The sequence below is a fragment of the Typopeltis vanoorti genome, chromosome 5 (assembly GCF_054136105.1).
Source record: "Typopeltis vanoorti isolate ZY-2024b chromosome 5, IOZ_Tvanoo_1.0, whole genome shotgun sequence".
Taxonomy (NCBI): Eukaryota; Metazoa; Arthropoda; class Arachnida; order Uropygi; family Thelyphonidae; genus Typopeltis; species Typopeltis vanoorti.
In genome coordinates this window covers 97,406,634-97,429,647 of record NC_143553.1, presented here as the reverse complement: position 1 = coordinate 97,429,647, position 23,014 = coordinate 97,406,634, and the positions used below count along the sequence as shown (strand labels likewise).

Here is a 23,014-nt window from a genome sequence, read left to right as displayed (position 1 = left end):
TTTCAGTGCCCCCATAAAATAAGTTTCCATGAAAAATTTTTGCAAAAAAATTTCACTTTGTTAAAAGTAAAAAAACAGTTTATGCACATACATAAAAATAAATTTTATTTAACAGTAATAGAACATTGTAATCACTGAAATTCATTAATAAGGAATTTTTAATAATAAAAATTTCCAAAAATGTTTATTCCTTGATATATAAACAAAAATTACTTTTATTTTAATATAAAAAGAAATATTACATAACAGAGATAATTTGGAGATATGCTTTTATCTATATGATAATTAGGATAAATGTAAATCTATTTTACATATTTATCCGTCTTGCTTTAGCTGCCACAAAATTTTTAATAGTATCTTTAATGTCTAATGAATCCATAATATTATTTTCAATTGATATAATTGATAAATTTGTTAGAAGCTCTCCAGACATTGTTGACCGCAAATAATTTTGGTGATTAGTTTACGGAATTAACAATGCATATAAAGTATATTAATTAAAGGTAACTTTAATGAATAACTTCTATATTTCGTCAACGTCACATTGCCATCTTCGGGAACATAAAGATATGGTATGTACACGCAGGCACTAACACGAAGCAAATGAGGAAGAAAGCAAGAAACTAATATTGTTCCTGAAGTCCTAATGGTGCCCTCTGGTGGGCTAATTTGGTAGTCTTGGCAGTTGGGCTGAAGTTCTCATAATGTAAGTCTCCCAAATTTGGGGTAGTTTCATGCACCCAAATTTGTTGAGGTTAGGGACGTTTTTTAGAGCTGCTGAAGATTCTTTGAATAATCTTTCATATTTAAACTTGCTGCGATGAATTATTTTTGTTTTCTTCCAACGAATTTTATGGTGGGTATCTAAGGCGGTGGAACCGGATGTAGTCTTGGTGTTCTGAAATCCTGATATTTGTTGTTCTGCCTGTTTGGCCAAAGTAGGACAATTTGCAGCTGCAAGGGACCTGGTATACACCAGGTAGGTCTAGGGGAAGTGGTTGGTCTTTGGTAGAGTGGATAAGGGATGCCAACTTTTTATATGGTCTGTAACAGGAAATAAGGTCATATTTTTTGAGGATATTGGTTATTTTCTCATAGGTGCCCTGGATGTAGGGGATGGTGATAGACTTGGTGTAATCTTTATTGTGGAGGGGGGGGGGGGTTACTGGTTTTAGTATTTTTTGGATTTTTTTGGGGTTATAGCCATTGGCTAAGAAAGTGTTGAGGATGTGGTTTAGTTCAGTAGTTAGGGCCTTGTCATCTGAGCAGATTAATTTTGCCCTGTTATATAGTGTTTTTATAACCCCATATTGTTGTGAGGGGGGGGGGGAACTGCTGGTGAATGTATCTGCCAGTATGGGTGGGTTTTCTGTGAACAGAGAAAACCAAAGATCCATCAAGCTGGTGGGTGATTAAAGTGTCTAGGAAGGGGAGGGTGTTGTTTTCCTCTTTTTCTAAGGTGAACTGGACTCTGGGATGTTGGTTGTTTAAGTGTGTTAGGAAGGAGTGGAGTGTGTCTGAGCCATGTGGCCAAATAGCAAAATAATGAAGCCAAATAGTGGGTTTTTAAATATAAATAGTGGGTCATTAAAGTTACCTTTAATTAATATATTTTATATGCGTTGTTAATTCCATAAACTAATCACCAGTTATGTCTGACCAACGTATAAGCCTTGCTACTAGAATCGCAAATAATTTTTTATTAGTTTCAGTTTTGAAAACCTTCTTTCCCCTGATGCTACGGATATTGGTAATGTTAAATAAATATGCATCGTAATCGCATTATTCGAAAACGTGTTGGTTAATTTATTTTCGTATATATAATTTAAAACATCTTGAGGAGCCGACTCTTTTTTAATAAAACATTGCAAAGTTTTTAATTCCTCAAATTAAGTCATACCATCAATATCGTGATTGTCGCTTTTAAGTGCAAATCTTTACAATGTTTCATTAAATCTTCATCGCTCCAATCTTTTAATTTGCTAATGTCTCTTATAACTTTGAAGTCCTCGCTATGTTGTTTTAAGAGTATGAATCTTTCCGTGACCGAAGTAATTGTTGTGTATGAAATCGTGAAGAAAAAATTTATTTTAAAATTTTGTTTAGGATCATGCGTTGTCTCATCTGATGCTTCATAACCAAACATTTTTGTTTTTGTTCTTTTGCGAATGTATTGAAAAATAGGATCAATATTAAGATCGTTTGCTACTTATTTTGCAGTTCTAATAATATTTTTCAAAATATTGGTCTGTTCGGCCAGTATTTAATTCTTGTATAACATAATCAAGATTTTCTGTAATTTTTCCTATATCAAATGTCACATTCTGCATTATTTTGCTTGCAACATTTACGAGACTTAAGATTTCATACCAAACACGAACAGAGCAAATAAATTTAAACGAATAAATCTTTGAAATTAAGTTGTCTGCCTACCTGAACTCTAGAATAGATATCTTCAGTTTCATCTTCCATAATATCAAAAAGAGCCTGGTAAATTTCCTTGATATTATTTTTAAGTGGCTTTATTGCTTCTACTCTACTTTCCCCACCTAGTAGCAGAAAGTGGTTTCAAATTTAAAACACGAATATGTTTTTTTAATATAGCCCAACACTTCACAGATATTGAAAAATAATTATATAATTCCTGTATTATCCCCCAAAAAATGTACAGTTTCACAGGATATCTTAGCTGCATCATTAACTACCAAATTTAATGAATTCAGCAGCACACGAAATAAAAAAAAAGCCCTTGAATTTATTTCAAGGATTTTTTTCTGCAGTCCATTATGTTTGCCTCACATATTTGAACCATTATCATAAGCTTGGCTGCGTAAACTCGAAATGTTAATATTCAATAATTTTAAATAATTTTTTATAAATTGAAATAGTCCTTGCCCAGTGGTATCTTCTACAGATTGAAATCCCAAAAAAAATTTTCATGAATTTCTGCTATATTTGTATCTTTATTTTGATTAACAAATCTAATAACAATAGATAATTGTTTTGTGTGGCTTATATCCGGAGTAGTGTCAAGAATTAATGAATAATATTTCACCTCTTTAACCATTTCTAAAATGTTTTGTTTTATAGCTTCAGAAATTATACGGATGATTTCATTTTGTATTTTATCACCTAAATATTCCTTTTTTTTTTTTTTTTGTGATGTTCTGCCATTATCGAATCAAATTTAGCAATAGGTTCTACTAACTTTAAAAAATTACCGTTATCATTTTCAAAAAGTTTTTGTGAAGAACCTCTAAAAGCTATACACTGTCTTCATAAATATTGTATTGTGTAGATTAACCATTCTATAACAGATTGCCAATATTTTTTCTCAGTTTTGTATAATCTTTGTTGTGTGCAATCAATAATGCATTTCTTAATCAACAATGTTTTAAGTTCGCTGTATTTTGAACAGTTTTTAATGTGCACGGAACTTTTTTCGTGTATTTTTAGTATATGACTCAAATGTTGCCAATCGTTACAACCATATTCGTTAGTAAGTTGGGATATTTTGACTAGCAAATATTTTGCAATAATAACAAAACCGAATTTCGCGATTCTGAATAAACTAAATAGCTTCGTAAAAGTTTTTCTCCATTTGTTAAAGTTCGATAATATTATGAATCAGAAAACTTGAGCCAGATTCATCTTTGGGAAATTCTTTATTAACTACTTCATTTTCGCATGTAACATTTGTTTCTTCATTGTTATCTTGTGTCCTCTCTTTTTCTGTAGTAGAGCTACATTGAGTACTTGCTTTGTCAGAACTTTCTGTTTTTCGTTTTTTATGTGGTCCTGAAGCTAAAAATTTATTCAGCGATCCAGTCAATTTATGTTCCAGTTGTACTCGTTGCAATTGTCTTTTCCTGTTTTGTGCACCAGATAACTTCTTTGGCTTTTTTTCCGACATCTAGGGTTAACACATTTGGTTAGACTTTAAATTAAGAAGAGCATTAAAAGTTGTCCACCACAATAAATAATAATTTCTGAAATTTTCCCTTAAACTTATCTTTTAACCGACTATTATTTTTAAGGTGAATGGCCCAAGACAGACATTTTTTTTTTTTATTATTATTGAATTTGATTTTTCAGAGGCTTTGAATAATAAACATGCTTACATTTTAGGTATTTTTTGAAAATTAACATATAGAGATATTAGCCACTGATTGATTTCTCAGTGATAGTTATTTAATATTTTTTACATTCTGGTAATTGTTTAATAATTCAGAAATTTCTAGAATATTAAAATTATTTATTAAAGAAATTAGTAAAAGGACCCCAACCTTAATGTCTTCCAACCAGAACTAGAACAAATATTTACATATAAATGTTCCAACCAGAACAAATAAAAATTTATGGGGACAGCATGGTTTTGTGAAGGGTAGATCATGCCTCAGTAACTTGCTCAAGTTTTATAACACAGTGACGGCTGAACTGGATAGAGGTAAAGAGTTTACAGTGATTCTGCTGGACCTGGCTAAGGCCTTTTGACAGGATACTACATGGAATTCTAATCCGTAAACTGCAAATGTCTTTCAACATATGGGGATGGATATAGAGTTGGTGAGATGGATAGGTGGGTGGTTGATGGAGAGATATCAGAGAGTAGTTTATTCAGCAGTAGAGTCCAAAAGACGGCCTGTGACTAGTGGTGTGCTACAAGGTTCTGTTCTTGGACCACTACTATTTAATTTGTTCATAAATGCTATAGGAAAGGATCTGAGTTCATTTGTTTGCTGATGATGCAAAGTTGGATAAGGCAATAGTGAATGCAGATGAAGTCAGAATTTTGCAGGATGATTTGGATAGATTGGAGGACTGGTCTAAGGAAAATGGATGTCAATTTAATGTGGCAAAATGTAAGGTTATGCATTTTGGGGTGAAAAGATTAGCAGCAGTATACTACATTGGTGGAACGGTACTCCAGGAGATTGATGAGGCCAAGGATTTGGGAGTGTTGGTGGATAGGGAGTTGAAGTTAGGTGGGGCACATTGCAAAAGTGGCTAAATCAGCTCATCAAATCACTTGGCTGCTACAAAATACATTGACGAGCAGGGACAAGCAAGTTATTGTTCCTCTGTATCGAGCCTTGATAAGATCCCATCTCGACTACTGTGCCCAGATTTGGTCGCCTGGTTTTCTTCTAGATGGGGAGGAGGTGGAGAGGATCCAGAGGATAGCAGGTCTATGGAATGAACCTTATGAGAACAGGTTAAGGATTTGTGGGTTGCAGATATTGGTTGATAGGCGGAAGAGTGGGGGGGGGATATGATTGAGACATTCAAATTACTGAAGGGATTCTATAGGATTAATTCAGAGGATATTTTTGATTCCAGGTGTGGTGATGGCAAGACTAAGGGCCATCCATGGAAGCTGGACAAGAGTGTGGTTAGTAAGGGTGTTAGAGCTAGATTTTTTCCTTTTAGAGTGGTGAATGAGTGGAATAAGCTGCCAGAGTCTGTTGTGGGTACTATTGTAATATTTTGCTATTCTTCATTTTAGCTTTTTACTTATTTTATCTGTCTATCTACTTCTTTACTTAACATTACTTCTTGCCCCCCTTTTTCTGCTGCTAGTTAGACCTCGTTTTGAAGATCTATCTAACGTGACAGTCCCCGAGCAATCGCACAATATCATTTGAGAAATTTATTTTTCTTTATGACTGTGCCTCTTAATTGTTCTTTTATGTTTGAAAGTCAGGGCAAGAAGAAGACAAAAACTATTCTATCACTTCAATACAAAATTCCAAAATGCAAGTCGTGGTTCAATACTAAATTCTACTCCCGCAGATTCATAATGTTTTTCAGGATAGTGCATTGGCTTAGGAATGAAAACCAGATATTTATAAAAACAAAGCATGTTTATTATCAAGACAATAATATGATACAGAGCATAAGAAAATTTGATTAAAAATTAACTTAAACAAAATGCACATTAAATCACAAATTAACTCGTTATCTAAACAACATAAACTATAATACTTTCACTAGCAGAATAACTTAATCTTGATTGGCATTAAGTATTTTCTGTGGCACAATCTAACTCATAAATATGTACAGTTATTCTAGGAAGGATATTACACTTAATTCTCTTCCAACACATTCACTACTTATATAACATTATTTCAAGCATCTTATGAATTAGACGCCTTATTCATAAGCTCCAGTTAACAAATCTCTCTCTTTCTATTACGATTTCTAGTTACAATCATATCACATATAGCAAACAAAATGAAGGCTTACTTGTTAACAAAACAAATCTCGAGAGGAAAGTCCGATTTCTTTAGTGACACACGTAGAAACTTTCAACAGGTCAATCCTCAATAGTTTTCCTTCGACATACGCACTGGAGTTCTACCATAGCTATCCACAGCCTAGAGCGAGTGGGCGGCTGGAAGAATGATCATCCTTCTACTCGGGAAGGAGTCCTTATAGGTGAAGAGCACAGGTCCAAGAGGAAAACAGCCAAAGGTCGAAAAGCCTCGAATCACGTGCTGTATTGCCCTTTTATTCTATTCTCAGTCCTTTGTTCTAAAATTCGGAACATCCCAGGATTAGCCACGAGCAATCAATGAATCTACGTCATCACTGGCCGCTTGACCTTACGATTTTGGTGGCATTCAGTGCTGATCCTGCTTATTTCTTTTAAAGCTCTTAATAACATTTCTAGAGTGCAGTTGCACTTTAACTGCATTTATACTTTTACATTTTTATATTATTGCAACTAAGTACATTCTTTTACATTATTATTTCAGGCAAAATTTATTGTAAAATATTTAGCAAAAATTCTTTAAACAAAACTTATTTATTATGATATTTTACACTATGACTGTGAACAAGTTCAAGGCAAAGTATGACAGATACTGTGTGAATGTTGAATAGTTGATGAACATGATGTTCAGGGCCTCCCTCGATGAGTCTAAGGACTCCTTGGAGTTGCCCGTAATAATAATAAATCTCTTATTGAAAATTATTTATCTTCTAGACGTCTACCCAACATAAGATAATAAAACTTTTGTTTTCAAAATAAGATAATTAACTAAAATTAAACAATTTAACTGATTTTCAAACTTAGCAAAAATATAATAGACGTACTTACTTTCCGTGAATAATAATCCAAATTCATAAAAAATTTACTAAACAATAAATATATTTTATAAAACAAAAGGCAACTGCACTGTAATGCACAAAATGAAATGATGCAAAAATACAAAAAAAAGTATCAAGAAAAGGCAATTGCAGTATGTGTAAACAAATTAAGATCATATAGAGAGTTTTATAGCTCATAAATAACCTATGTTTATTAATTTAATTCGATCCGCATCAGCCTGACACGCCGATAGTCTACCCCACATATATACGGGATTTTTAGCTATGGTCCCTCAGCTGATTAATATGTTTATAATTTATGAACTATTATCTTTAAAATTTTATTTCTCTACCAAAAATCCAAAAATAAGTACACAATTAAAATCAAAGTCACTTAAAAACCGAATACACGATGCACTCTATGTTTCACATTCAAAATTGAAATGCCCTGAAAAAATGTAAGAAGTACATATTTGGATAGACACTATTTCGTCTATCCAAATTCATAGCGGAATGTAAGAAAACGAACATCGTAATATACACCTATGTTTCAGACTAAATATTTGGATAGATCAGTGTTTCTGAAACTTCAGATATCCATGTTTTATGCATATTTTACACAATCTTTAACAGATTGCATAAAACATGCATAAAATACATAAAACGCATATACTGACTGAAAGGAATATTCCTCAAAAAAAAAAATACCACACACATCTACATAGCATATATATATAAAGGGAATATCATGATAAGCTTCAGTTATATCACAAGTTAATCCATTAAAAACTGCAGTTCTTTTGATAAATACACTTCACTTCTTGTAATTCATTTTTCAATGAACTGTTCATTCGATGATTTGTAGTTTCAAATCATTCGATGATTTGGAAAGTTCTTGCCTCGACCATAGATGGCAACACTATCGACACCAATTTTTTTTTTCTAAATTGGTACATCCGTCATAAGCATCGATGTGAAATTGTAAGTCATTCTATCAAGTAGTTGTTTTATACAGCTGTCTGAAGCAAAAGTATTGTCTGTATCCCTTGAAATGGATAAAATTGAGTAATGTGCAGTTATATAAATAACTGCAATAACTTCTTTGTAAAAGAAGGTTTAACGCCAAAAGAAATTCATTCAAAATTCATAAAAGTTTATGGGCACTCTTCTCCTTTGGTTTCGATAATTAAAGAAATGGGCTGCTGATTTTAAATGTGGCCATACCAGCCTTGAAGATGATCCATATGAAGGATGTCCAAAAAGTGTAACATCACCAGAAATCATTGGTCGATGCATGATATGGTATTGGATGACCAGTGAGTCAACGTGCGTGAAATTGCTGCTGAGATTATAGGCATTTCAAAAGAACGTGTAGAATATATTTTGCATGAAGAATTGCAAATGAAAAAAAAAAAAAAAAGCTTTGCTAAAGATGGGTGCCGCGCTGATGAAAAACACACCTGCATGAAAATCTCTGAACAGTGCTTGGAGCATTTTAACAAGAATAAAACTGATTTTGTACATCGATTTATTACTATGGATGAGACATGGATTCACCAGTGCACAGCAGTCAAAACAGTGGACAGAAGCTGGTTGTTCAGTGCCAAAGAAGACAAGGTCATGGCATCAGTATTTTGGGATGCTAAAGGCATTTTGTTTATTAATTATCATGAAAAGGGTAAAACAATACAGACTAGACAAAAAAATTTCTGAGAAAAGACCCAGTTTGCAGAAGGAAAAAAAATCATCTTTCATCAGGACAATGCACCCGCCCACAAAGGTGTTTTGGCAATGGGAAAATTAAGGGATCTGCACTATGAATTATTGGAACATCCACTGTATTCCTCAGATTTGGCTCCCTCTAATTTCTATCTCTTCCCAAAACTAAAACTCTTCCTCGCTGGTCAGCATTTTTCTTCGAATCAAGAGGTGATTGCAGCTTTAGAGGGATATTTTGCAGATCTTACTGAGGACCATTACAGGGACGGGATAATGGCACTGGAGCATCGCTGGAATAAATGTATTAGTCTTAAGGGAGATTATGTTGAAAAATAAAAATAATTTGAAATTATAAGTTCTTTTTTTTCATTGTTAAGCCGAGAACTTTTCAGGCGACCATCCTCGTATTTTTTCAAGGAACTGCTTTCGATTAATTGCCTTTCAGTCATTTGTCATTCAATTAATTGTCTTATGATGAATTTTCTGTATACCAGCTTTGCTCAATTCTGTTGTACATTTCCATATTTAGTTTGTCATCATCACTAAAGATTGTGCTTAAATAGGTGCATTTTTTACTTGTTCTGTAGGTTCACCATCCAGGATGCAGTTAATGTTTTTGGTGTCCCTGCCTATTTTTATAATCTTTTTTTATTACTGATTTACATACTAAATTTATTACAGCTATCTAGTTAGGGAATCTTGGGTTTTCTACTGGATTTGATTAGGAGTACAACATTATCTGCATTAAATAGAAAAATGTTTTGGATATCTCCAGTCTTGATATTAGAGCTAATGCCAATTTTCTTCATAATGTGATCCATATAGATTATTAATAACAGTTGAGATAATATACACCCTTGTCTTATATGTGAATTAACATCAAACCACCTTCTTGTATCACCTTCAGTTCTAACAGCTGACTTACAGCTCAGATATAGACTGTATATTGCTTGATATAATGTTCTATTTAGACATTTAATGTTAATGTTTTAACCAGTTTTTCTCTTGGCACTTTATCACATGCCTTTTTTAGATCTACATAATTTAAAATATGATCCTTGTTAGATTCCATAATTTCTCAACTATTTGTCTAAAAGTGAAAATCTGATCCTGACATCTATATGGCCTAAATCCAGCTTTTTCTTCTCCAAGTTTCTCTTCCACAATTTTTCTTGTCCTCCTCTCAAGTATGCTTGTATGAATCTTACCTGGAATATTCAGTAAAACTTCCCTTGCAATTCTCACATGCAATTTTATTTCTCATTTTCCAGATGGGTACTTTGATAGCTCTATTCTAATCACCTAAAATTCCCTGTGACCAGTCTGTTTGAATTACGCAGCATAGCCACTGTGAAACTTTTATACCTTTATATATGAACATCAAACAGCATCTCTTCTGGCTGCTTTTTCACTTTTTTTTAATGGCTTTTTTTCTATCTTACTGCTAATTGCATCCCTCTTGAATGTTTTCTATCACTGTGCAGCACTACTTGTTTCATTTAACAATCTTTCATGCTAATTACTCAAGATGTCTTGAATATCTTCAGTTTTCATGTTACCCTGTCATCTCTTATTCCATTTACAGTACTCTTTCCTCTGTTTCTAAGCTTCTTTAATAACCTCCAGAATATTTTGCTACCTTCCTAGTATTTATCTTCTGTATTCTTCCCCTGACTTTTGCTTGACATTGCTTTGCTTTTGTACATATTTCTGCATATTCTCTCAGAGCATATCATATGCTGATTTACTTGCTAGCAGCTTTTAATATGCCTTCTTTTTCACAACTGCCTCTTAACTTCTTGAGTCCAACATGGAGTTCTGATTTTTCTGTCCATGCAGACAACTTCATATCATGCTTCTTCTGCAGTCCTTTACAGTGTATATGGATCTTATTATTATTAAGAAAAGTGGGATTAAACCTTGAATAGAAAATATTAATATTACTCTGTCAGATGACTTTCCTAAATAAGTCTATTACAAACTTTCAATCCCAAATTAAGTAACTGGTATGACATTTGGAATGAAAATTAGCAAGAAATGACTAAAAACCACAAAAATTGACAGTGAAAGAAAACACTGAATGATATTCTTGGCTGAAAGCCCTTAGAACTGGTTACACATTTTAGTTATTCAGTGAAGATAATTTAAATATTGAAATAGATAATAATTAAGGCTGATTATGCAGGAAGCCAACTAAATGCTGCTGTCCAACCAACATGCTGCAGGTTCAAATCCTGCCATGGGCATGGATGTTTGTGATGGTGGGTGGGAGATATTCATCTTCTGGTGTGAGATCACTGCCCCACTTATTTGAGACCTGAAGTAGCCTGATAAAGTTTTGTGTTTGTCTCTAGAACAGGGTTTTCAGACTATGTAAAAATAGATGTATGTAAAAATGCAGTATATATAACTGATAAAATATTCCTTAGCCCATCCATGGTACCAAATAGGTTTGTAAATAACCTTTCACAGGTGGGGCAACATAAAAATGTTGTATAATCAGATTTCATATAAGGTTGTATAATATGGTTTCTTAAAAAGAATGACAAATAAAAGATGGAAAACAAGTTTTTCTTTCAGAAATAGCAGGAAAAAAGACCCAAAGGAAGAACAGTATATAATGGATTAATGCAGTTATTAGTGATTAAAATATAGCATTGTGGGAACTTATGAAATCAGAGAACTGAAAAACAATTATTCAATTTGGAATAAATTGTTGATAGGGAACTAGTCATGAAATATTATATAAGACCATCATAACATCTCGTACATCCCTGAGATTAAATTTATTTTGAACTTTTTTGGCAGATAGCAGCAAGAGTGTTGCTACTAGCTTCTCTCTCAGCTTCTCATATGAGTAACGTTTTTTCTTGCTTTACATCCACAATGAACCTTAACGCTTATTGGTAGGTAGCTTGAAAAAAAAATTCAATGTTTGGTCTCTAAGACAGCATTTCTGTACTATGCTTCTGGTAACAGTGCATAAATTAAAAGAAATGATAATTATACGTAAAATAAAGTAAAACAGATATCGTACATGTGTAAAGCAAGGAAATAACTGCTTAAATGCTGAGTACACTAGATCCATGCTGAGGTGGCAGAAAAGTAAAACATAGAGGTGCATGACAACATCATCACTTTTCATAGCACTTAACTAAAATTCTGATAGTTATCAGAACAGATAGAATATATCTTACAGCTATAATGCCAAAATTTCACTTAGTTGAGAGAACTAAAAGTCACAATAGACCTTTTGTTAAACCAAATATTTGATTTTAAATATTTTGCATGGCAAAAAAAAAAAGGTCACTTTAGCTTATAAAAAATTTATTTTGAACTTTTTATATGAAGGAAATAAAGCATATTCTTGTGTTATTGCTTTCAGCTTACTAATGGTGAAGTATGGATTCAGTATAATGATGGCTCACATTTGTCTGCATCATCCACATTGATTCGACATACTAACCCCAGTGGAAAAATTGAAGAGTAAGTTTTTATATATGTGTGTTTGTGTTAGTGTGCTGATAGTATATATTTTTTAAAGTGAAATATATTTAACTTACTATTCAAGTGAAATTACTCAAGTTAATATTTGCTTAGTTTTTTTTTTTTTTTCCTCTAGCAATTTCAGGTGCACTGATTTAAATAGCATCTGAATCATACCTAGGCAAAAAAAAAAAAGTAGCATATCTCATCTCATTTAGTTGGATAATTCATCATTTTAATGTATTATAAGTAGATAATTTGCACCTCATATATTATCCTGAATATAGAGCACCAGCACAGTGGTGTTTGTGACCAGTAAAGGGGTAAGCAATGTTATTTCTAGATAGGCTGTTATATGTAAAGACCCATATATTTAGAGCATTTTCAAAGGCAACATTGACAGATGTCAGCGATGGTCTGGGCTATTTTATTTTCTTCCAAAACAACAGAGGAAAATCTTCAATGTCAAGAATAGTTTTGGCTTCAAAAAGAGAGGATTATAAGAAACAATTGACATTTTTCTACAATTATCATAGGACCAAAGTTTGGATAAAACTTCATGAGAATTTGGAGCCATCAGGGATTATCTCTCTGGTTCAAACTAGTGAATTTTTTGTGATCAGTTGCTTTTTGCTTAGGTGAGGGGATGACAGTGTGCTCAAGCACACCTACAACTCCCATCTGATCATGATGGTGAATGCAGTCTTGCAACTGATGGGGTTTTCAGAATAATATTGTCATTATCCATTATAATTCTTCCAGGATGATAATGCCTCTATCCATTAAGCCATTGGTTCAGAAAGCATACCAATGATTTTCATACAATTCTGGCTATATAGTCTAGATCTGGATTCTTTATTCAGAAGGGACCTTCTGTAGATATATACAAGATAACAAGAGTAACTGCCTAGTTTAATGAATACCTGTGTAATGATAAAGAACGATACATGCCCTCTGGTCAGTAAGACCTAGGTTCGAATCTTGTCATTTGACATTAGTTGCATTAATGTTTACAGATTGTAGAAATATTTTCCATCCCATCTTCCCTTTCATGTTAGGCTCAGTGGCCTGTCATGGCCAAGTAATTTGGCTTCCTAGAATCTAGATCAGCGTTTCCCAGATTTTTCCTACAATGGAACACTTCACAAATCCTGAAATTTTCATGGAACACCTTCGTTATTTTGTGATGTATTAATTATTAATACATTACAATATCAATAATTAATTATGGCATAATCATAAAGAGTATTAATACAGTTATGTATATTGTGTGGCATGTTGACAAATTTAAAATTACATTTAATTCAGTTATCAATCACTGGACTAATGAAATCTTGTAGCATATTGTAGTTTCCTCGGGCCAACATCATTAAATTAATATGTGCTGATTTTCATTGACATATCCCATTCTGATCACCAAAAACTTATAATATTATTATAAGTACTTACGAGTGAATGCAGACTTTTCTCCTGTGTGTGTGTGTGCTGGTGGTTTTCTCCTCCTTTTGTACATCATGGAGATCGCTCTGTAGGTTTCAATAAGAGATTTCGTAACACCAAAATTAAACAAAGTCCCTTGTTTCTTATTCATATTAAAATTTAAATCTGTAGGCCTATTACTTTTAAAAAATCGTGGCGTTTCAAAACAAGCACTTTCACCTTACAATACAAACTTGTGAAGAAAGTATTCAGTATTACTAGATTTGAGAACCGGATACAGGCTACCTTGATATTCAATTTCAGTGAAAAAATTTTCTTTATACTTCCTTGCTGATTGGTCACTAACATTTGCAACACAGATGTCATTTCGTTCAGTTTTGAGATATGCCACCCATTGTTGTAATCGACTTGCAGGCAATTTTTATGGCCGGTCATAAACAGTGGTATTCCCTTTCCTGTATAATAAATTTAGTTTAATCCTTTATCTAAGTGTAAGCAAACAAAGTTTGCTCCTGAAGTATCCTCAAGACTGAGGCAACCCATGGTAAAGGTGGACCAAGCTCTCATCACTCCTTGTCTCAGTATCTCCTATCATGCAAAGCACATCTCCTTGCGGACATGTATGTTATGCATTAAGGGAAGGGCCACTACTCAGACCAGTTTCAACCTTTGAGGTCTCTTCAGTGGGAGCCAGACCCAGAAGTGGCAATACTAAGGCAGAAGCAATGGAGAAGTCATATTTACCTATACGAGTTGCCAAAAGGTGTACCAACTTATTATTAAATTACTCTGGAAAGATGTTGGAAATTTTTTCCCACTTGATTAGACTATAATAAATTTAGTTTAATCCTTTATCCAAGTGTAAGCAAACAAATTTTGCTCCTGAAGTATCTTCAGGACTGAGGCAACTCAGTAAAGGTGGACCAAGCTCTCATCACTCCTTGTCTGAGTATCTCCCATAATGCAAAGCACATCTCCTTGCAGACATGTATAATGCTATTTATTAAGTGAAGAGCCACTACCCAGACCGGTTTCAACCACAATGTCAAATGAAAGACACAACAGACCGTGTTTATTGAGGGGAAGGGCCACTACCTAGACCAGTTTCGACCTTTATCGAGGTCTATATACCTCAATAAAGGTCGAAACTGGTCTGGGTAGTGGCCCTTCACTTAATGCATAGCATTATACATGTCTGCAAGGAGATGTGCTTTGCATTATGGGTAAGATACTATTTCATGTTCTAAGACTCAAGTTAAACATGTGTATCATGAGTGCTATTAATTCCTTAGAGCATTTCTTGAAGGCAGTTATATGTTGTCATCCCACTGCCTTATTTACATTAAGGTTACTTAATTCTTCATATACCTCTTGCTCACTTACTATCAGTCCATCTTTTTCACCCAAACTTTTCACATTATGTTGCATTCATGTGATGAAATATACCCTGATAAACTGTTCATTGAATAGCTCAACTATATCTTCTGTAGTAGTTATCAAGCTGCCAGTGTCATTCACTAAGATCATCATTCTCCCATAGTCATTCTTCTATTGGCCACATATTAAGACCTCACTAGGATTTTTCTTGACTGAATTGGCTAATTTCTGCTCATACTGCACTTTTTGCTCTTTTCACTCAATTAATGGAAGTCATGATATATATATATATATATATATAGTGTGGTTTTCATTTTCATGATATATATATATATATATATATACAGGGTGTTCGGGATAAATTTGACATATTTATAATTAATTATATTTCTCCGTAAGTTACATGTATTAACACACACTTCTCTTCATTTAAAAGTTTGGACCCTTCTTCATTCACATACAAGATGTCAGAAAGGATGGATAGCTGGAACCCACCTGAATCATGGAAGAGAATAACTTGTATCATGATGATTCGTGCCCGCCATCAAAATAAGGATATTACGACTGCTGCCCAATGCTCCCTGAATACAGTAAAAACAATCAGGCATGAACTAGAGACTTGCAATGGTGACTACGAGGATGTAGCAAGAAGAAAGATCCCTAGCAGACGATCTGATTGCGTTCGTACAGCAGAATTCCTCGCAAATCTGCAGGAACAGGTGTTGAAGAACCCTGGCATTGGAATTCGGGCTTTGTTCGTGAAGTTGCTAACTGTAGTCAAGCCCTGGATAACAAGGGTAGGCAATGGTAGGCCGTATGTATGGCAGCAGGATTCGGCCCCTTGCCACACCTCTGGGAAAAGTCAAAAATGGTTGTCTGAAAATTTCTACGACTTCACCAGTCCAAATGTTTGGCCTCCAAACTCCCCAGACCTTAACCCCATGGATTATTTTGTATGGGGCGCAGTTGAAAAAGACACCAATCGCACTTCCAGTAATACAAAAGCCCAGTTAATGGATAAAATTAAAACAGTTTTTGCGGCCCTTCCCAGGGAGACTGTAGCATCAGCTTGTTCGAGGTTCCGAAGCAGAATTGAAGCTGTGATCGATGCTAATGGTGGTTATTTTGAGTAAATCTTGTTGATAGTATTGTAATTAACTCTGCCTGTAATGTTTTTTTGTCAATTCATTAAATTTAATAGATACAAAGAAGATTTTCTTTTTCCTTACGAAACTGTCAAATTTATCCCGAACACCCTGTATATATATATATATATATAGTGTGGTGTTCGTTTTAAGGACTTTTCCAGCCTTTACTACCTAAAGGCTGGAAAAGTCCTTAAAGTTGCTGTCATGTATCATGAAAGTCCGTATTGAAACCAAGACTGTTGTCCTAAGTTGATGTTTAATGGGATTTTTAAAACTTCTGTAGATTTCTTGATGTAGCATGAAACCAACATCTGCAAAAGTAGGGCATTTTAACGCATTTCCATTTTACTTGATGTTTCTGTATGCTTGTGTGAGACCAGATTTATCAGTTTCTAGCCAGACATATCTTTCATTGTCTTTCTGTTAGCTCCAGAGGATGGTCTCTTCCCACATAGGCCTGACCATATGCACACAAAATTTTATAAACACCTAGATGCTTTTAGAATAGGTGTGGGGTCTATAGGTAATTTGCACTATAGATAATTTCCAGATGGGATATCATTCTATGAATGATAGAGATATGCTTGAAGTCTTATTTCTGTCATATGTGAAAGATGGTAGTGTAAAAATAAATGTAAATATCTGTTAATGTGAATTTCCCTTCCACATACCAAGAAGAATGTGCAGTCTGATTCATGAAAAAACAGTACATTCAGGAAAGTGGAGAAATGCTTAACTGTGCCTCTCATCTGATACCAACAGACTTTCCATTTTTTACGTAAAAGGCATTTCTGGATGAATCTCAAAAGTTCTTTAAAATTTTGAATTCCAAACCACCTTCAAGCCAATAAACAAGATTTCCTTATTCCTGCAGTCTCTCCTATTTTGGTCACACTGGTCATACTGTAGACACCCGACAATCAGAACATATGCATCTGTTTTCTCCAAGCTTAGAAATCTGGTCTTGCAGAACTTGGAGTTATATTAGCCATAAGGATCCTATGGATAACAAAAAAATAAATAAATAAAAATCTTCGCACAGGTCCTTAGAAATTTGAGAAATTCTTCAAAGAATGTTACGAAACTCTTAGCAATCAACCTAATCTTAATTGGAATGATGATCTAAAAAGTTCTAAATTCTGAGAAATAGTAGCTTTGAACTCTTAGCAATAATTCAATGTTCAGTTATATATCTGCAATGCTTAACAAAATAAGTCTTTTGTGTGTGTGTGTGTACACACACACACACACACCTTCATTTATAATTTTTTTATTGTTATTGGTTTATTTGTATGTATATAGCTATATATATATCATCATCATCATCATCATCATCAAATTCCTGCCATGTACCCTCAAGGGGTGTACAGGATATGACAGTACTACATGAAAAAATTACATCATTACTAATTTCCTATCTACAATTTTCCTCCAAATCAGTCTGTTACTTGTCAAGACTCCAACATTATCAGATCTTATATTTCTATCGTCTAAGGCACTTTGTACCGTATCAATCCACCTATATCTTGGTCTTCCTCTGGGTCGTTTTCCTGCCAACCTGGCAGAGAACACTTGTTTTGCTAATCTTTCCTCTCCCATTCTATTTAAGTGACCATACCATCTGAGATTAGCTCTGCTAACGCATTCCTGGATGCTGACAATGTCAAGTTCTTTCCTAATATCCTCATTTTTAATATGATATTGCCATTGATGCCATCTGTTCACGCCTCTAATCTTTCTCAGGACTCTCATATCTGCGGTTTCTAGTCTTTGGTCAAGTGTTTTACTTCTGACCCAGCTCTCAGATCCATAAGTTAAAATTGGTTTGAACACAGTCTTGTATACAGCTAATTTAGTGTTCCGACTAATTTCTTTCTTATTCCATATGAATTTATTCAATTGACTTCCCACGATACCAGCTTTGCTGATTCTGTTGTCTATTTCTATATTTAGTTTACCATCTTCAGTAAAAATTGTGCCTAAGTAGCTGAAATGTTTTACTTGTTCCACAGGTTCTCCATTCACAACACAGTTGACATTTTCAATGATTCTGCCTATTTTCATTGTCTTTGTCTTTTTATTGCTGACCTTCATACCATATCTATTACAACAGCTATTCAATTTAGTCAGAGAATCTTGCAGACTTGTAGCGGATTTATTTAGAAGTATAACATCATCTGCATAAAGCAAAGAGCTGACATTAACATCTCCAATTTTGATATCAGGTTTAATACCACATTCCTTCATAATGTGATCCATATAGATAATGAATAACAGAGGGGATAATGTACATCCTTGTCTCACACCAGATTTAACATTAAACCATCTTCCTGTACTTCCTTCAATTCTAACTGCTGACTCACAACTCAAATAAAGACTAAGTATTGCTTGATATAATGCCCCATTGACACCATATAACTGCAGCGTATTGAATAGCTTCTCTCTTGGCACCTTGTCATATGCCTTTTCCAAATCGACAAAACTTAAATACAGATCTTTGTTATATTCCCATGCTTTCTCGACTATTTGTCGTAAAGTGAAGATCTGATCCTGACAGCCTCTATTTGGCCTGAATCCAGCTTGTTCTTCACCAAGCTTTTCTTCCACAATTCTTCTCAACCGTTTCTCAAGTATACTTGCATAGATCTTGCCAGGAACACTCAGTAGGGAAATACCTCTGTAATTCTCACATTCAGTTTTATTTCCCTTTTTATATATGGGTACTATGAGAGCTCTACTCCAATCATCGGGAATTCGTCCCTCTGTCCAGGCTTTCTGAACTATGCAGTGCAGCCACTGTAAGACTCTTATACCACCATACTTCAGCATTTCTGGTCGAATATCATCTACTCCTGCTGCCTTTCCACATTTCAAGCCTTTGATGGCTTTTTCTACTTCAAGTATGGATATGTATTCCTGACTGCATGCCTGGTCAGTGTTTTTTATCACTGTGCTGTCATCACTGCTTGTTTCATTTAGCAGTTTTTCAAAGTAATTACTCCATACTTCAAGGATATCTTTTTCTCCTGTTTTCATTTCACCTTTATCATCTCTAATTCCTTTTACAGCACTCTTTCCTCCATTCCTAAGCTTCTTCAACAACCTCCAGAATATTTTGCCACCTTCTTGATATTTATTTTCTATATTCTTGCCAAAGTCCTCCCATGACTTTTGTTTAGCTAGTTTTACACACTGTTTAGCTTTCTTACATTTATCTCTGTATTCTGTAAGAGTAAAAGCTGACTTATTTGACAGGAACTTTTGATATGCTTTCTTCTTTTCCTTCACTGCCTCTTTAACTTCCTGTGTCCACCAGGGAGTTCTGATTTTTTTATCTTTGCACACAACCTCACCACATGCCTCTCTGGCAGAATCAATCAATGTTTCCTTCAGAGTTTGCCACTGAATCTCCAAGGTTTGATTCCTGTTCTCAAACTCTTTCATTTTCTTTTCAATAATATTTCTGTATTTTAGTCTACAGTTTACATCTGAGAGCTGCTCAACTTTTATTCGCTTTAAAACTTTCTTACATGTTATTCTTTTCAATATGAAATTCAATTTTATCCTGCTCAAGACTAAATAATGATCACTTCCAATTTCAAATCCTCTGTACACTCTGGTGTCCTGCACCAGGGAGAAAACATCACTATCAACAATAACATAGTCAATGGGACTTTTCTTATTCCTAGCCTCTTCTCTCCATGTGAATTTGTGCACATTTTTATGTTGGAACATGGTGTTAGTAATAACCAGTCCATGTCCTGAGCAGAAATCCAACAGATATTTGCCATTATTATTAGCTTTGCTCTTTTCTCCAAATTTTCCCAAAATATTTTTGTATGTCTCACAATCATTTCCTACTCTACTATTTAGATCCCCAACAAGGACCAACTTTTCCTTTTTCATTGTGTCAGTTGCTTTTTCTAAAGCCTCAAAAAATTCTCCCACTTCTACCTTAGTAGAACCTTCTGTGGGACCATAGGCACAAATAAGTCTCATTGTCCAGTTCCCCATTCTCATATTTGCCCACATTACTCTACTTGAGACTGACTGCCATTCAAGAAGATTAGCCTCGTATTTTGTGTTGAATACTATGGCTACTCCTTCTTTTCCTTGATTGTTATTGCCTGAATATAACATTTTGTATTTATTGCTCAGAAAGAATATATATATATATTCTCAGGTTGATTTATTCAGCATCATTTTCACTTTCTATTCACTGTATGCAAATAATTGTTTTGTCGCATATGTTTTGATATACAATTCTATATACAAATGTCTTAATTTTAGTTTTACAAATGTCTTAATTTTAGTTTTAGTTTTAATTTAGTAATGTTTCTTGCTAAACCAGCTCTCTCTCATCACTTTTACATCTTGTAATGAGCTTTGTGCCTTTGCTTTTTGGCTATGTTTGTTTATAACTTTTGATGACCATGTTGTCAGTTCCCCTGGATATCATAATGACTGCCTAGAAAGAAATGAACAGAATCACTCTAACTTCTGTTCATTTGTATTCTCTTTGTATGTATTGACTCTGCTGATGTGATACCCATTGCAAAATATTGGTGGTTTACATTAAATTCCTTATGTAATTCATGTGTGTGTGTAGCCATTTAATTTGGATTGAAGTATTGATAAGGTAGATGTATGAGCAAATTGTGATCATAGAGATTTCAAAAAAAAAGCAAGTACGTTGCCATTCTTTTTTCAGCTATACCGATTTCTGCCATTTGGACATAATTTTCCAACATGATTATGATGAAAGATGACTTCTTTTCCAACATTTTCTAAAATATTTTAACATTCTTTTGAAAAAAGATTTATGGCATGTGAATACAGATTAATCTGCTTAATTATTTAATTTTATAATGATTACTTATTAATTTTTATGGTTATTTTGCCTTTTTTGTTTAGGAGTACTTACGATGTCGACCTTTTAATCTTGTTTCATCATATTCTATCCTTCTCCTTTCTCCAAAAATTTCTCTCTTTCACCTTCTTCCCAAAGAATTCACAGCCTGCCTTTGAAACCTAGGTTTTTCACATATCTTTTATCTTACCTGCAAATCTCTCTCTATCTCCACATTTCTGACCCCTCCCTCCTCCTTTCAGTCATAGTTTAGTAATAAATAGGAAGGAATAATTATTATGGCATGCGAATAATAAATAATTTGTAAGATGTTCCTGGTTGTCTTCAATAAGAAGACAACCAGGAACATCTTACAAAGGTATGTCCAAAATTATTCCTTCCTTATATTCTTCATATATCTATATCTCTAAAACACCAATAATGCCTTAAAAATTTAATAAAAAGCCAATGACATCATAAAAGGAGCATGACATCATACTCCTAAACAAAAATAGGTAAAATAGCCATAAAAATTAATATTTATTTAGAAGAGTAACATGGAAAATTTTCCAGAAATAATATCTATATAATCATTATATTTGCAGATATGACCAACAAAATACCATCCCAACTTATATAAAAGAAAAACTATATCACATTCCCCAGATATTAGAAAAGTTATTGAAAACCAACTGCCAGCCAGCAAGAAACATTTCATGAATAATATAACTTAGTGTGCACGGAAATCTGTACAGAATCATAATACCAAAAGTAGTAACTGTGATATTACAGAACTTCTTTATGTAATTGTAAATAGCATTCATAAAATTTTAGTAATGTATGTGTACATATATGTATATATGTAAAATAATGTCATAAAAATTTACCTTCTTGAAAGCCAAATAATGCAAATTCCATCATATATAATAATCATAATAAACTCTGTCTTATTTTCATTTGTTAATGTTTATTATAATTGTTTTTCATATTAGACAAAATTTTGTTTATCTTTGCATTTCTGATTATCAGCTTTATATAGGAACAAGGTTCAAAGAAAGCATGAAAGGTTTGAATGAGTTCTTTAGTCTGATTCACTATAATGGTTTGCTAGCAAGAGTTGGCCGTTTTGTTATTTTGTTCAGCAATGCACTGAGGTTAAATCTTGTCTTGATTTGGAATTTTTTTTACATTCTAATTTAACCAGTTGTTGATTAACTAATTATTTCACAAAATTCTGTAATTTCAGAACTGAATGGACTATAAATTTTGAGATTAAGACTAAATGGATTACACAAATATTTTCTTAAAACAGTACAAGACTTCAGAGATTTTATATATTGTCATATCTCCTCTTACACAGTATATTTGTTCCTAAAAATCATGTTATAGAATTTTGTGCAAAAAAAAAAAAAAGCTTATTGGAAAAACACAGGAGTAGAACACTAAACCAGAGCACTCTAAAAAAGCTATTACAGTTATAAACATTTTTTCATTCCTAATAAATCAAGACTGTAAATACTGTGTTTCTTTGGACCTACTTCTAGTCAACTTTGTAGCACTTGCAGTTGTTCTCACTAAACAAGTTTCTTTTATTTTCTCAGCATTGTGAAGAAACATATAGGAGAAACAGTGGGATATGTGTGGTTGTATAAATCATGTGCTAATAAATCTTAAAGCATTGTTCAGGCAGCATGATAATTATTTTGTCTATCATATGAATATTTTTGCAATCTTATAAAAAATTTAAAAAAAACTGAACTGTTTTGTTTATATTTGAGTATGTTTTTTATGGATATAATTTTATCTTCATGATGTGATAATGAATTATTGTTATAAAAATGGTTCCATCTCCACTTCTGTCTATCGCAAGCCGACATTTTCAGGTCGCTACATTCACAATTCT

The 23,014-nt window shown here is 33.5% G+C and overlaps 1 protein-coding gene across 2 annotated transcripts in view; it reads left to right on the top strand.

Moving 5' to 3' along the window:
• The window catches only part of SAK (polo like kinase SAK), a 319,822-nt gene extending 297,081 nt beyond the window's left edge, over positions 1 to 22,741 (top strand). For both annotated transcript variants that reach the window (XM_090392629.1, XM_090392630.1), the window contains 2 exons: positions 12,197 to 12,297; positions 21,717 to 22,741. In XM_090392629.1, the coding sequence (XP_090248755.1) occupies positions 12,197 to 12,297; positions 21,717 to 21,831 (216 nt within the window). In that variant the 3' untranslated portion in view covers positions 21,832 to 22,741. The remainder of the gene's footprint in view (positions 1 to 12,196; positions 12,298 to 21,716) is intronic.
• Positions 22,742 to 23,014: the final 273 nt, after the last annotated feature.